The sequence below is a fragment of the Canis aureus genome, chromosome 22, assembly GCF_053574225.1.
Source record: "Canis aureus isolate CA01 chromosome 22, VMU_Caureus_v.1.0, whole genome shotgun sequence".
In the NCBI taxonomy this organism is placed as follows: domain Eukaryota; kingdom Metazoa; phylum Chordata; class Mammalia; order Carnivora; family Canidae; genus Canis; species Canis aureus.
In genome coordinates this window covers 19,734,193-19,750,876 of record NC_135632.1, presented here as the reverse complement: position 1 = coordinate 19,750,876, position 16,684 = coordinate 19,734,193, and the positions used below count along the sequence as shown (strand labels likewise).

General features: G+C 38.6%; 1 protein-coding gene across 8 annotated transcripts in view; it reads right to left on the bottom strand.

Moving 5' to 3' along the window:
- STAG1 (STAG1 cohesin complex component) overlaps positions 1 to 16,684 on the bottom strand; it is a 395,351-nt gene that overhangs the window by 104,887 nt on the left and 273,780 nt on the right. For all 8 annotated transcript variants that reach the window (XM_077865024.1, XM_077865025.1, XM_077865026.1 and 5 more), the window contains 2 exons: positions 6,901 to 6,999; positions 6,321 to 6,400 (listed from right to left, as the gene is read on the bottom strand). In XM_077865024.1, coding sequence (XP_077721150.1) covers positions 6,321 to 6,400; positions 6,901 to 6,999 — 179 coding nt within the window. The remainder of the gene's footprint in view (positions 1 to 6,320; positions 6,401 to 6,900; positions 7,000 to 16,684) is intronic.

The window sequence follows — 16,684 nt, the reverse complement described above, 5'->3', positions numbered from 1 at the left end:
ACACAAATTTCCCATCTTTCCACTCATGTATTCTTAAAGTTTGAGTCATTTCTTACTTTGTTAGAATGTGTTTTTAAGTTTCTTCCCCTCCAAAAGGAACATCTATTTCCTATTAACATGCTTATAAATGTCGGATATGATTAGAGATTAATAATATTAATAATAAGTAGATAAAGTGTAGAATTGTTGGGCTGTACAGGGCTTGACAAGATGTAGGGGTGGGTATAAATTCATTCCTCAGAGTTCAATCCTAGAAATGTCTCAGAGGAGGAGGTTGAGGGATCTCTCAAATAAACATAAAATCAGAGTGACCTCTGCAGCAAAAGAAGACAGTTGCAGCATCACAGTATAAGGGACTATAGTTCTGAAGGAAAGGAACTGGATATCAAGGACTCTTTTTAAAAGAAAAGAGCATTTTTTAAAAGTACACTTTATTCCCCCTCTCAACACTGCTGGTTCTAATTCTGTGAAGCAAAAAAAAAGTAGCCAATATAGTGTGAGAAGGTATCAATAGGGTCTTACTGGAACCAAGAGGCATTGAGAAATTAATAACAAGTGTAGGCAGAATGGCTAGCTCACAACCTACACTGTCCCTGTAATTTCCCTTCCATATCCTGAAGGTCATGAGATTATCAAGACAGTTGTTTTTTTTTTTTTTTTTAAGATTTTATTTATTTATTTGAGAGAGAGAGAGTGAGCGAGAAAGAGAGCATGAGCACAGTGAGGGGTGAAGAGGGAGAGAGCCACAGATTCACTTTGCCTCAATCCCAAGATCTGAGCCAAAGGCAGATGCTTAGCCGACTGAGCTACTCCCTGAAGGAGACAGTTTTAAGACTACTGAAGAAGAATTACAAACTACAACCAGAGGCTTTCTGTCCTAAAGCAGAAGTGTTTTTGCCTATGCCCAATTCTTACCCCTAACAAATTATGAGGCACAAGACTAAGGTCTAAGTTTTATTCCTTCACCTAATTATACAACATCAGCTAAATTAGCTAATACCCCCAAGGAGAAAGCTAAACTCCTAAAGAAACAAAGTTTAACAAGATATTTCAGGAACTCAAACTTATAAGTGAAAAGAAAATAATCTATGCCAAAAGAAGAAAAAGAGAGATGGAACAAGATGTTACACCTGACTTTACCTGTTGTTTTGATAGAGATCACATAAGCCAAGAGAAATAAGGCCAGATCATTTCAAGTAAATGCTGTAAAACACTAGAAAGCTGGTTTTGTGATACTCAGCTCATTAGTCACCAAAAGAATATATAAATTAGGGGACTGAGCAATACAATGGATAGAGAGGATTTGTTTCAAGAGAAAAATGTTAGAGTACTGTGTAACTTTGAAACCTCCGCGAGCAAAACTAGAGCACGAACTTTCAGAGAACCGCTGTAAAAACTTTATAAACATCCCTTATAATTATGAGGAGGTTTAGGAAAAGTGCAGAGCTTAAAAAAATATAACTGTGAAAAGCTGACTGGAGCTACCCATGGTAATAAATTAAGAAGAGAAGTGGTAGAAGTGTATCATCCATAAATAGGCTGTGTTTTCTGTAGACCAGATATGGAACACTTTAAAAGAGCCAGTCTGAAAAATTTTAAAAGACTTTGTCCAACAAGACTACCTACAGGGCAAGCAATTACAATAGAGGAAACCTGAAGGTCAGGAGCTGAGACCCAAAGTAAACAGAGGAGGCACTGTCTACTCTGTGGAACTGAAGTCACAAATACCTAGAGTGGGGAGAGAACTCTGAGGAATCCACTTAATGAATCAGGATATCTGACACAACTGGAGGGCCATAACTATACCCTCCTAAAGAAGACATGTTCTGCCCATATCTCCTCCAATGAAAATGTAGAAACGAACCTTAAAAACAGACTTTTGAAACAAGTCAAACCATTTTCTAAACTGTTATGAAAGTAGGATATTTTAGCCAACAAGATCTCAGATGATTTGAAAACACTCCTATAAATTAGCAGTAGAAATAATCTTGGAGAAGTCTATGAGATATTACTCTTACCTTGAAAAAAAGGAAAAAGAAATATCAAAGGAAAGCTTACTCCTCTCTGTATGAGCAAATATTAAAACATAATAAACAAGGACACACATGTGTATCATTAACAATAGAGATCTTAAACACCAGACAATTCTGACAAAACAGATGGGTAAGTGGAGAGTGTCAAGTATTTTTTTTGTTTGAGGGAAAGATACTTGCAAGTTTGTGAAATTTACAAGTAAACATTGACTAGGGGGTCAAATATTTTTAAAAAGACTTGAAAAGGAAAAACTTCAAAGGTATAGTAATTTAAATTCAAAGTAATGAATATAAATACATAACTATATATACAATTAGGGTTTTTAAAAAAGATTTATTTATTTGAGAGAGAGCAAGAGTGCATGAGTGGAAGGAGGAGAAGGAGAGAGAATCTCAAGCAGACTGCTCGGAGTGTGGAGCCCAACATGGGGCCCAATCTCTCAATCCCTTGAGATCACAACCTCTCCAAGAGGCTGGGGATCCCTGCTCAGTGGCTTAGTGCCTGCCTTTGGCCCAGGGCATGATCCTGGAATCCCGGGATCGAGTCCCACATCGGGCTCCCTGCATGGAGTCTGCTTCTCCCTTTGCCTATGTCTCTGCCTCTCTCTCTCTTTATGCTTCTCATGAATAAATAAATAAAATCTTAGAAAAGAAAAGAAAAGAAAAGAAAAGAAAAGAAAAGAAAAAAGAAAAGAAAGAAAAGAAAAGAAAAGAAAAGAAAAGAAAAGAAAAAAGAAAAGAAAAGAAACCAAGAGACTTAACCAACTGTGCCACTCAGGTGCTCCTAGTTAATTAAACATATTTAGAAATTTAGAAAATGACCAAATCAATCAGAACACATTCTCAGACAATACAATAAAAAAAACAACAGCCTGAAAAAATCTGATTTAGAAAGAACAGAAAAATACTACTGAATAATCCATAATTAAACCAGTAACCATAAATGTAATAAAAATATTTATCATTGAATATCTATGAAAACACCTGATGTCCAAATATTTTGGAAAGTAGTAAAGTAGTGCTTAGAAGTATATTTAATATGTTAAGTATAATTATTAGAAAACAAGAAACAAATGAGCCAAAAGACATTTGTTCTCTAAAAAGAGTAGTTAAGACAAACCAAACTTCTGACATGATGATCAAGAAAAAGAGGATACAAAAAAAGAGAAATTAATAAGTAATAGCACAATATTGTGAATAATATCAACTACAAAATTTAAAAACTGTGATGAAATTGATATATTAAAAAGTTTATTAAAAGTCAAAATTATTATAGTAAGAAATAAAAGATAATTTAGATAGATAACCAATGAATAAGTAAAAATGGTAATCAAAGACCTTTCCCTTAAAGGAAATTCAAAATTAACATGGCTTTAACAAGACAATTATTTCAAAATTTCAAGAATTAATCTCTGCCACAGAAAATTTGTTTCAGACCAGAAAGATGACAAACTAATGAAGATAATTTTACAAAAAAATATAACCTTGATTTCAAAGTTGGATAAAGGACAAAAAAATTCCATCAAATTTACACATAAGCTACAAATAAGAAAATCCTAAATAAGATCTTAAAATAACATTGTATTCAAGCAAAGCACAATAAAACCAAATGTGTTATGTTCAAATAGGATTTATTCTAGAAATGTAAGTGTGGTTTACCATTAGACAAATAATCAATTTCATTCAAGCTCATCCACAGATGAAAAGAAATTCCCAGAAAACTCAGAATACAAAGGAACTTCTATCTTGTATCAAAAACTGATCTGTCTGGGACACCTGGGTGGCTCAGTGGTTGAGCGTCTGCCTTTGGCTCAGGTTGTGATCCTGGGGTCATGGGATTGAGTCCCGCAACAGGCTCCCCATCTCTGCCTGTGTCTCTCTTGAATAAATTAATAAAATCTTAAAAACAAACAAAACAACCTATCTCTGAAATCACAGCAACAGAGAACTTTAATTATCTTCTTAGAATAAGGACAAAAAGATCCATTCTCAATGATAAATTTATAGTGCTAAATGTCTTGCTTAATGCAATTACATAAGAGAATGAAGCAAAAGTTTTAAGGTTAGGCAATGAGGAGACAAAACTGAAATTATTTGCTTGTAACATATAATAATCTACATAGTAAATTCAAGAGAACCAACAAACCATCAGAATATATAAGAGTTCTAATAGGTTGTGCACATATAAGACTAATATATAAACATTTTTATGTCCCAGAAATGATCAAGTAGAAAGTATCTTGAACAGTAAATACTCATCATATAACAACAAAACCAAGAAGTATTTTAGAATCAACCTAATACATGCCTTTTGAAAAAAATTAAACCTTACATAGAATATCGAATGATATGAATCAAGAAATGCATCATTTAAAAAAAAAAATTTTTTTTTTTATGATAGTCACACAGAGAGAGAGAGAGCGAGAGAGAGAGAGGCAGAGACACAGGCAGAGAGAGAAGCAGGCTCCATGCACCGGGAGCCCGACGTGGGATTCGATCCCGGGTCTCCAGAATCGCGCCCCGGGCCAAAGGCAGGCGCCAAACCGCTGCGCCACCCAGGGATCCCGAAATGCACCATTTTTATGCCTAAATGACATATAATTGTAAAGAATTGAATTCTCTCTTAAATCTATCATAGAATTCAATGCTTTAGTGAGCCCTGTTACTCAGCCATAGACCCCAACAGTTAAAACCATAAATAGGCAAGATAGCTTAATTCTAACCAAAACTCACTGCCCTGATTTATTGTACTTTCTTGAGGCCCTGATGAAGGTGTTTTGCAATGACTGGAACATCCCTTATAGCCAAACCAAAAAAGCCCTGTTAGCAACAGAATGCCTGGAAGACACCCCTGCCCATGATGAGGGGCTAAACACAAACTGAACTTCACCTGTGATTGCATGCTCTCTGCCTCCCCTCTTGCACATACCCCTCTAACCTCTTTCTATAGGATTCTAGGTGTCCATTAGCTGGGGAGGTTGGCTGTTAAAACTTGTGCCTGCCAGGTCCCCCAGCTCCATTTCTTTTCAAAACCTTCACCTCTTGAGTTACTGGCTTCTCTTGAAATGAATTTATCTGAGTTTGTTCATTAACAGTGTTGCTAAGCCTAGCCAGGAGCTATGCCTTCAATTTGTCCAATCTCTTCATTATTCCCTGGGATGGAGTAGTTTGGCTATGGGAACATACCAAGGTTTACCCATTTGTTCTGAGTTAGAGGCTATGGCAGATCGTTCAGTAACAAATGCATTTTCTAATATTTAAAATCCTAGCCATAGTTTTTGAGAAATTAGATGTACTTCAAAAGATATTCATATGGAAGAAACATAATCCACAAGTAGCTAGTAGGTTTTAAAAAGAAAGGCAAAGAAGAAGGAATCTCCCAGAGGCGTCTGCCTTTGGCTCAGGGTGTGATCCCTGGGTCCTGGGATGGAGTTCCCCTCGGGCTCACTGCAGGGAGCTTGCTTCTTCCCTTGCCTATGTCTCTGCCTCTCTGTCTCTCATATATAAATAAATAAATTCTTTAAAAAAAAAAAAAAGGGGGGGGGGGAAGGAATCAACCAAGAAGGAGGGCTATGGATAGCATATACTATATTATAAAGCTACAATGATAAAGAGTAAGTACTAGATTAGGAAGGGGTAAAAAAAGATCAAAACAATGGCCTGACATAGATGGTATCTGGTATATGACAGATATAACATAACAGATTATGAGGAGAATTTTTAATGATTTTGCTAAGGCCTACATTTTTTCATATATATTCTGCCCAGGTTTTAGTCAAAGCTCTATGGATAATTATTGCTATGTTAAATTTCTATCATATGAATGACATAATATAAATACCTTATTTTCTTTCTCATAGTTCTATACCATTCCAAAGAAGCCTATTTGAAAAACCTATCCCTTTAAAGGCCTTCTCTCTTTCTTTAAATAGAAAGGTTAATACTTTCTTGATATTTTCTCTGGACTGCATAAGATAACTTTTACATAGAAGAAACAAACAATAGTCAAAATAAAAAAGCAAAAGAAAGAAAAACAGAAAACATTGTTTCAAACCTAACCTTAAAAGTAATAGTAGAGCCTAAAGTGATAATATATATTAGGGCTAAATATGTGAAGTACATCAATAATACCAGGAGAAAGACATTAAAATACCAAGATTATTTTAAAAAAATAACTTTTTAAAGTAGGCTCCACACCCAGTATGGCGCCAAATGCAAGGCCTGAGCTCGCGACACTGAGATCAAGATCTGAGCTGAGATCAAGAGTGTGGCAAATATTATACTTACTGAAGTATCAGGGTAACCAATCGAATAGCTTCAACAGCAACGTCATATTCCTTATCAAGTGTCATTGATACAATGCGATCCTGAAAAATAATTAAAAACCAAGCAAATATGAGCAGAAAATAAAATGGGAAGGATCTAAAGCACTATCTTTGGGTAGTATATGCAAGACTAATGGGAGGTTAAATAGAATGCTTTAAACTCATATTATCACAGTCTTACTCAAACAAAGGACGTGTTAGTATAAAGGTTCATAATCTAAAATCTTTCTCTTCTCATTAACTGACGTACCGTAACACTGAGACAAACTTTAACGTGTAAAATTAATATAACTATAAAAAGCTGTATATAGAGAAAATCTTATTTTAAGCAGAAGAACCTTCTGTTGAAGGCAATAAATAACTCATGTTGGTAATATCTTTTGTAAAGCAGGGATTCATTCATCTATTTAATACAGGTTTATTTAAAGAATATGTAGTAAAGAATATGAACTAAATACTTATTATGGTAATGTTATTTACTAAACTAGCTATAACTAGCATTTTAAAAGTAAAAAAATAAACTAAGCATTCTTGATGCTTACCTTGAATCGGTTAGTGAATAACTCCAATTTGGGGAATAATTCTCTATTGGTATATAGACTCTGTAGAGCTTTCAAACATTTCAGTCTGACTTCTCCTTGCTTCAGATATACAAATAAAAACATAACAAAAGTGGTAAGCTTCCATGCCACCAAAGTTGAAAAGAACAGCCTATGTGAAGGCTGAAGTAATGTTCAGCTTATCCATTCAATTTACATCATATTTTAATTTAACATAGGGTGGAACTAAGCAGTTGTACAGTCTGTGTTGCATTTTATTTAATTAAAAATGCACTGAAAACCCCTTAGTTACTTGAGAGTAAGCTACACCTTTTTCAAATATTTACCAATTCTGATTCAACATTGAGTAATTCTGTGTTGTACAGTGGCATTCTAAGAAAATTTTTAACCTATGATTTTAATTAGAGAAAGGTAAGATAATTTGCCCTTTGTATAGTAACTACTAAATACTCCTGTAGAAAAAACTAATGTCATATGATAGGGTCATCATTTATTCATTTAACAAATATTTTCTGAGTGCCTTTTATATTCCAGAAAGAGGGGTTAGGAAAAAAGGTAAACAAAATATTTAAAACAGGGAAATTAATAGAGTGAAATGGTTTGGCTATTTATTAGTGGAGTATCTTTAATAATGTCATTAATTTAGAGTAGAAAATGTTGGGGATCAAAGTACAGTCAGGATCATCTAGAAATTTAGCCAATTCTCTCAAATTATTCTAAGGACACTGAAATTTCTCTTAAAAAAAAAAAAAAGTAATGTGCTATAACAGAAGTCTAAGTTCTAGAATCAAACACAACTAGATTTTATTTCCAATTCTATAGCTTATTAGCAATATGAGAGATAGCAAGTATATTAATCATTCTGATACTCAGATTTTTCATTTATAAAGTAGTGATAACCAACTTCATACGGTTGTAGCAAGGATTAAATGCAGACGTATGCTGGTTAAGGTTTATTATTATTTACTTTTTTTATTAAAGGAAGGCGAAGGGGGCAGGGGGGAGAGAGAATCTTAAGCAGGTTCCACATCCAGCAGGGAACCTGAGTCGGGGGGGGGCGGGGGTTGATCTCAAGACCCTGAGATCAAGACCTGAGCTGAAATCAAGAGTCAGACACTTAAGTGACTGAGCCACCCAGGTGCCCCGCTGGTGAGTTTTAACAACCAGTTCTGAGGGATGGGGTCCTGAATAGTTGTATTTGTGTATTTCTGTATTTCTGTGATGTAAATACTCCATCCACAGACAATTTTGAGCTACCAATGAGATATTATTGAATTCATATTACTGAAGTCATATTTGCAAAGGGATGTGCATAATAAGTGTCTTGCAATCTGATTCAAGTTATCTCTAGTATACCACTGAATGAGATGAGATTTGTTGGTAAAGTCACTAGCACATAGGAGGTACCTGGAATACCTATAGTAGATGCTCTTGAGGCCCAATCCAGATCCCCATATTCTAGTATACAAGGCTACTCGGCTACTCTTTCTGCTTGCTCCCATGTTGACTGCCAATGGTTCATACCTGCACCTCTTTCTGAAGAACTGATCATGGTTGAGAAAGAATCACCTGGCACAGAGATTCCTGGAAGGTTGTGCTCCACAATGCCCTCCTGTTTACATCCTTTCCCTCTTCTAGGATGAGGCCCAGAGTGGATAATGATATAGGATAAAACAGCCTAACCTTCTTCTTTCAGATCAGGACAACCCCTAAGATAGCCCTTTAATATGAAATTAGTAAGTGAATATATGTGACAGAGTGCTGTAGGAATGGTAATCTGAACCAGAAAGAACCAGGAGAATATGCTGGTGGCTGCTGAGGATGTGGGAAAAGAAAACAGGGTACGGGAGAGTTCTTGGATATAGGGTACTCTCCTCTGAAATAGGATGTAAGACCCTGTAAAGGCCCCTGGAAATGGCTTAACATCTTGTTGGATAGTTCTAAAAAGCAATGGTGCATATTAAATGAAATAGAGGAGCCAAAATCATTGTGGCAGACTGTGATGGAAGGAATTTAAAGACACATGGAAAGCATGCCAGAAAGGATCTATTATAAAGCTCAGAAGACCTCCCAGTTGAATATGTTCCCCATAAGGGCTCAGAGAATAGTCTGTTTACCAAGGTAATAAGGAAAACACTGGTGATGGGGGTACACACATTACTGAGAAGATCTGTAGTAACTGTATTCTGTAGTCTTAGGCTGACAGGAGACACTCAAAATTTAGTTTCTGACAGCAATGGAGATAAGAATAGGAGCGCAGAATAGCAGAGACAATGTAGAATCTTATAACTATTAGATGCTGGGGGGGTGTGTGTGCTAATAATTTTAATGGGCAGCAAAGTCAAAGGGCAGTCCACGGAAATGCTCACAGGACATCGTCTTACAGGAGGCAAGACTGGGGAAAGGCAACAAAAGTATTATATGATAAAATATACTCACGAGGAATCAATGATGGACGAGCAAAAGACTAAGGACAGCTGTCCCAAAATAAAATCACAATCCCAGATCTAAGACAGCATGTGCAGAGTTTCCTTACTCCTCTCGAATTACAGATTTGAAAATAAGGCTGTCAAAGATGAAATGACTCCATCTATCCAAGTTCACAAAGCCAATTACAGGTAGAGAAAAGACATTAATTGAATTTTATCTTCACTTTGTCCAGTGATCTCTCCCAAGTCTTGGTTCTTTATTTATGATATGCCCTGCCTACACTACAGGAACTTAACAATTAAATAAGATGATACCCATGACAGTACTTCAAAATACTGAAATAACTTAGATGAAAACTCTAGTTGCCTTTTTGGTAAAAAAGTTCTTTCTGGGGGCTCTACTATACACTGTAAGTTATTTCTATTATACTATCTAAAAGCTTTGTTATTTGTCCATTACACTAAATCTTATTCAAAGGTAAATACTGCTTAACACAGTGCCTAACATATAGCTGCTGCTCAATAAATAATTTTTTAAAAGATTTTTACTTACTTAGAGAGAGAGACAAAATGTAGGCAAACTATATTCTGGCTCTTGACTGCCTTTCTGTTCCCATGCCACCTTCCAACTTATGGTGTCTTAGGGGTCACAAATAATTTCTGAGAGAAGGAAAGGGGTCCCATGCAGGAAACTTCTCCTGATCCAAGTTGCCTGCAGGCCTCATGTAAGATTGTTTTCACTCACTGTGAAACCATTGATGGGGTTGCTGAAAACAAAACTGTTGAATGAAGTCCTTCTCTGAAAGTGAAGGACAGATGTGGGCAAAAGTCAAGGGGAGCCTCATGCAGCCTGGCTGATGCATATGTCTGATGAAGGGGGCACTGTAGACTCAAATGTTTATAGCACAGTTACGGATGGGGCTAATGTCTCTGGGTCCCCACTGGAAATTCTATGCCTCTGTCAGATAGAATGTAATGGGGAGTTAGAATTCAGACTTATCAGGGCCCTTGAGTATTAGTGCTCCAATAACAATAATTCTAGGGTCCCTTAGGGGTATGATTGAAAAAGTGGCTCTGACAGCAACTTCTTGCAAGATACATCCATGAAGGTAAGAGAAAACAAAAGCAAAAATGAATTATTTGGACTTCATCAAGATAAAAAGCTTCTGCACAGCAAAAGAAACAGTCAACAAAACTAAAAGACAACCTACAGAATGGGAGAAGATATTTGCAAATGATCTATCATATAAAGGGCTAGTATCCAAGATCTATAAAGAAGTTCTTAAACTCAACAGCAAAAAAACAAACAATCCAATCATGAAATGGGCAAAAGACATGAACAGAAATCTCACAGAGGAAGACACAGACATGGCCAACAAGCACATGAGAAAATGCTCTGCATCACTGGCCATCAGGGAAATACAGATCAAAACCACAATAAGATACCACCTCACACCAGTGAGAATGGGGACAATTAACAAGGCAGGAAACCACAAATGTTGGCGAGGATGTGGAGAAAGGGGAACCCTCTTGCACTGTTGGTGGGAATGTGAACTGGTACAGCCACATTGGAAAACTGTGTGGAGCTTCCTCAAAGAGTTAAAAATAGATCTGCCCTACAACCCAGCAATTGCACTGCTGGGGATTTACCCCAAAGATAGAGATGCAGTGAAACAATGGGACACCTGCACCCCGATGTTTATAGCAGCAATGTCCACAATAGCTAAACTGTGGAAGGAGCCTCGGTGTCCACCAAAAGATGAATGGATAAAGAAGATGTGGTATATGTATACAATGGAATATTACTCAGCCATTAAAAACGACAAATATCCATCATTTGCTTCAATATGGAGGGACCTGGAGGGTATTATGCTGAGTGAAATAAGTCAATCAGAAAAGGACAAACATTATATGGTCTCATTCATTTGGGGAATATAAAAATTAGTGAAAGGGAATAAAGGGAAAGGAGAGAAAATGAGTGAAAATATCAGTGAGGGTGACAAAACATGAGAGACACGTAACTCTGGGAAATGAACAAGGGGTAGTGGAAGGGGAGGTGGTGGAGGGTTGGGGTGACTGGGTGATGGGCACTGAGGAGGGCACTTGGCGGGATGAGTACTGGGTGTTATGTTGGCAAATTGAACTCCAATAAAAAAATTTAAAAAAAATAAAAATAAAAGTTAAAAAAAATTAAATTAAAAAAAAAAGGAAAAAGTGGCTCTGGATGGTTTTGAGGAGGGTAGTTACCCATTAAAGATAAGTTCACATGTGTTTGTGGTTGGGGTACTTTGGACCATTTTGGATGCTGATGATTGTGGTTCCCATAACTGAATACATAAACAGGTATTAACATTTTGGCTGTGTACAGTACTGAAACACCATACTGAACATCATCACTATCTACCTCAAGGGGTATGCACAACAAGGACAGACTCAAGCATAATGGACCAGTTAATTCCTTGCTAACTCCATGTCCAAACCATGGTATACTATTCCAACAAAAATACTGAATCCATTATGGGGGAAATTCTGTTAATTCAAGACTTAAGACAAGCAGAGGTGCTGATAACCATACTGTTATAATTTAATAGCCCAGTCTGGCCAATCAGGAAGGCCTCTGGAGCTTGGAGGCTGACAGATCATCACAGATTAAACGCAGAAGCTCCAGCTTTGGCCCTTGACATTATCATCATTACTGCAATGGTGGCAATCCATATGGGAAACTTGTAAGTTTCTAAGGGAAAAGGCTAATAACTTTTACTTGGTCCCCCTTTTTGTTTTTTTTTTTTAAGATTTTTATTTATTTATTCATGAGAGAGAGGCAGAGACAAAGGCAGAGGGAGAAGCAGGCTCCATGCAGGGAGCCTGATGTGGGACTTGATCCCGGGTCTCCAGGATCAGGCCCTGGGCTGAAGGCAATGCTAAACCGCTGAGCCCCCTGGCTGCCCTACTTGGTCCCTTTGTAGTATGAGGATTAGGACCAATTTGCATTCACACAAAACAACCTGCAATACACTTTCACTATACTTTTTGCAATATGCCATTACTTCAATAAGCCTAATAATAAGCCTAAGCCCCCACTGACATTTTAGTCATCCATTATATTAATAACATCCTGACAGTAGGGCTAACTGAAAAACATGTTGCTACAGTGCTGTACTTAGTCACTGATGGAATGATTAGTGCCGATTTGACTATAAAACCAGATAAAGTCCTGGACCTGGCAGAGCTGGTCCAATTCCTAGGGGCTACTTGAGTGGCAAACCAAAGAAGTATACCAGAGATATCGAACAAAAAATATAGGCCCTGGCAGCATCTACTAATAAAATGGAAGCCCAACAGCTAGTAGGCCTCTTTGGATAATAAAAATAGCATGTGTCCCTCCAGGTTGCTTTCTTGGTTCCTTTCATTGAGATGACCCACAAAGCAGCCAATTTTAAATGAAGCCCTTTGCTGCAGCAGGCCTTGGAAGCTGTTCAACAAGCCATGGCCCAGGAACAGCTTTGGGACCTTTGAAACTTGCTAGCCCGATGGAACTGCAGGTTTCCACAACCCACCTGTCTGTGGCAGCAGGAAATTGTCACTGGGACGCACAGGCCTTACAGCAATTGTTTTTCGGTTTTTCAAATATTTTATTTATTTATTCATGAGAGATACAGAAAGAGAGAGGCAGAGACATAGGCAGAGGGAGAAATATGTTCCATGCAGGGAGCCCAATGCGGGACTCGATCCCAGGACTCCAGGATCATGCCTTGAGCCGAAGGCAGATGCTCAACTGCTGGGCCAACCAGGCACCCTGCCTCATAGACTTTGAATCTGCAAACCTCCAAAAGCTGAACCCAATACCCACCCCTTTTAAAAGATTCATTTATTTGAGGGGGCAAGGGCAGGACCCCCGCCCCCTACAGACCTTTTAAAATAAAACATAAACAGCACTCTTGTGCCAATCTAGCTTGTGCCTAGAAGGCTTCAACAATTTCCCACTGGGTACATCTACGGATTGGACTTGGGAGTCCATCACAGATGCAAAAAATGTGATAAAGTCCCCCTCCACACCCCAAAATTTGATAAAGCCCAAGGGATGACCTTGGAAGACACTAAGACTAAAGATACAGTGCAATCTTGTGATTCTTCTCAATATACTTAGATCATGCAGGGAGGAGAACTGGACACATTAACCAAGGCCTGGGACTTACCTAGATCTGGCAGAATGATCACACTGTACATCCCACCCACACCCACGGACACAGATGATGCCTCATTGCCATTAACACATACTCAGGCTACACCACTGCTATTCTACTCTGACATTTGGATGCTGGCTGAAACTATATAGCTGGTCCTTGAACAAAATTTATGTTGTATTTTTGGATACCCTATAAGATTTTGCTCTAACCAAGGAATATCCTTCATTACCCAAGTAAGACAACAAATGAGCATATTCTCATGGAATATGTAGTTTCCATGCACACTAGCAGCAGCATACCAATGGAGCCACTCAATGAATGGCTGACTCACACAGCAACTAAAAAAGAATACCAAGGCAGCCTGATAGTGGACTGATACCCTCATCTGACTAGGGTTGTATGGCTACAAACAATACACTGCAGTGCAAGGGAAATATGACATTACAATGTGTATTGGGAAACAGTGAGTTTGGACGGGGTGGAGATGGAGTAGGCAGCGATGTGTTTAGGCTGTGCCTGTAAAATCCCAATCTCAGGATACTAATCATTCTTTTTTTTCCCTTGGAGTGTATGCCTTTGGGGTGGTTTATCGTTCCGGCTATCATAGCACACTGGACATGGCCCTCTGATGCTTCTCTTGGGCACCTCCCTTCTATGGGAAACCATAAGATGGGAGACAAAACCAAGAAGTACCATGGTGCTAGGGTCCTTCTAGTAGTGCTGGGAACATCTGACCCTTCAAATCAGGTGGGGGACGTTACTGGACATGTCAAGTGTGTGCAGCACATGACCTCCTTTTTGGGACTGGCCAACTGAGGAGAATAAGTCTGGATCAAGCAACAATGCACTGGGTGCTCAAAAAGGCAGTAGCATCAGGACTGGGACAGACAGCCTAGGTTGTAATACCCAGGCAGCTAGCACCCCAAGCAGAAGACCAGGGCATCTCTGGCCTCAGGAGGTTCATGGAGTGAAAGATGGGCAGAAATTTTACTTTCTTCTCATTTCTATAGAATCCTCTGCTATACAATGCCTGGTACAATAACACCTTGATAAAGATTAATACAGCCATAGTGAAAGAAGGCAAACTTAACCAATGCTGGATTTGTCATTCCAGAATAAAGTCCCTCTTATCCTGCACTCCCACTGTAATGGCCTGGTCAATACACAACTATTCAGACTTTCCTCAAGCTATCAATGAATCAAATCACTAGGCAAGTCCTTCAATACAGGTTGAGATGCAGGCATGCTTTGGAGTCCCCTACTTATCTATGATGTGACAGAAAAAGATCCTTATACCAGAATGGTTATTACTAATCTATGCTGACATTTTGGAATTGCAAGTCCAATATGTAACTTTTCTTTCTCTGCAACCACAAGGCAAAAGCAGGCTGGGAACTGTGTATTATCTGACCTAGTCAGCATTATGAGAACAAATCCCTGGCAGATGTCACCTGCACCCTTCTGGGTTATGTATTTCTCTGTGGACTCCAATGGACAACAGAATGTATGCGCCCAAGGGAAAGATTTTATTGCCTCACTATGCCACAGAGGGCTGGAAAGGACCCACTTTGCTAACACACCACAGAGTAGTACCCAGTTCCCTCCTGGGAAGACAAATTAACCAGGCACTAAAAAAAACGGTATACAATCTGTTCTTAACCATGGCAGAAAGTTAATGCTACTGTTTAAGCATACCAGATCAACAAAACTTACTGACTCACTAGCCTATGTGGTATTGGTAAGCCCTCAGCCATCTAGTGGCAGAAGAGGGTGGTGTTTGTGTGACTGCCAGCATTTCTTGCTTTGCATACATCACCAATTCAGGTAAGTTAAAAACTGAGCTGGTGAAATATCCAGACTCAGGTGGGATGGTTATTAACTGTACATTCACAATTCCCTTTGAATCATTTTTTAACCTTTTTAGTTGGCTTAATTCAGGTACGTGGGGTTCCTAGTTGAAGATTATCTTCCAGAGAAGCCTGATCATCCTCCTGGGTCTGGCTCTCTTAATCACCATGGTAAAGTGCCATCTCCAAGTGACAGGGAAGCTTTATGAGCAATCCACATTCCTATAGGTTGTTCAAAGACCCTACTAAAACCAACTCCATCTTAAAGTTTGGGGTGGGCAATGGTCATACAGGATTTGATATGCTTTATTTGCCACTTCAGGGGCCAAGCAGAGGTGAGGTATGGACTGCTGGAAAAGGCAGTCCTCTGCATGTAGTCTTTTGACCTCTACTTAGCTACAAAAGAATGGGCCATGCTCCTGGAACATTTCCTTATCAAGAGATGAGCCTTGGCAATCACAGCTGGGGTAAGTGCCTTGTGTGAACAGCTTTCCTATTTCAGACTCAATGTGGGTCCTCTTGTTCTGCTTAAGCATGTGAATCACATATGGCACTTGGCTAAACTCATTATTAAATCTATCTCCTGAGGGGAGGGGGCAGGGTCCTTAGTTCTGTAGCATAAGAGAGGTGCATGTAGGGAAACTGCCCTGCTGGCCCTGGAGGACCAATGCCCATTAATGAAACCACTCTTGCTCTGTCCATACTTACATGAGTAAAGCATTGTTTCACCCAGTGCTTGACTGTCTTGTGTTTTCCTCCGCAAACCTGTTTTTTTTTTTTGCAAACCTGATTTCAAGATTCAGTGGGCACAAGTGTTTGAACTCCTACCTCTGGTGATAGGCATCAGATATCATTTGCTTGGCATATACAGAGCCAAAAAAGTTTTGGGGGAACTTAAAAGAAATAGGATATGGGATGAGTCAACACAGAGAAGAGAAAAGGGGGTGGACTAACAGAAAATAGACTCCACCCAAGCACTACAGAGATTCTGATACCAGGGATCAAGAGAGGAGAAGAACTAGAGGTGCCTGGGTGGCTTAGTCCGTTAAGTGTCCAAATTGTGATTTTAGTTTAGGTCATGATCTCAGGGTCATGAGATCAAGCCCTGTGCTGGGTTCTCATATGGATGAGAATCTCTCTCCTTCTGCCCCTCTTCTCACTCCAAAAAAATAAAAATTTTAAAAGTAGAAGACTGTACACATAAGCTAATAGTGAAAGCAATACAGAGCAATACTGACAAACTGTAACGAAAGAGAAAGGTAATCAAGCCTCATATGCATAAATATAAAGAGATTAGGATAGT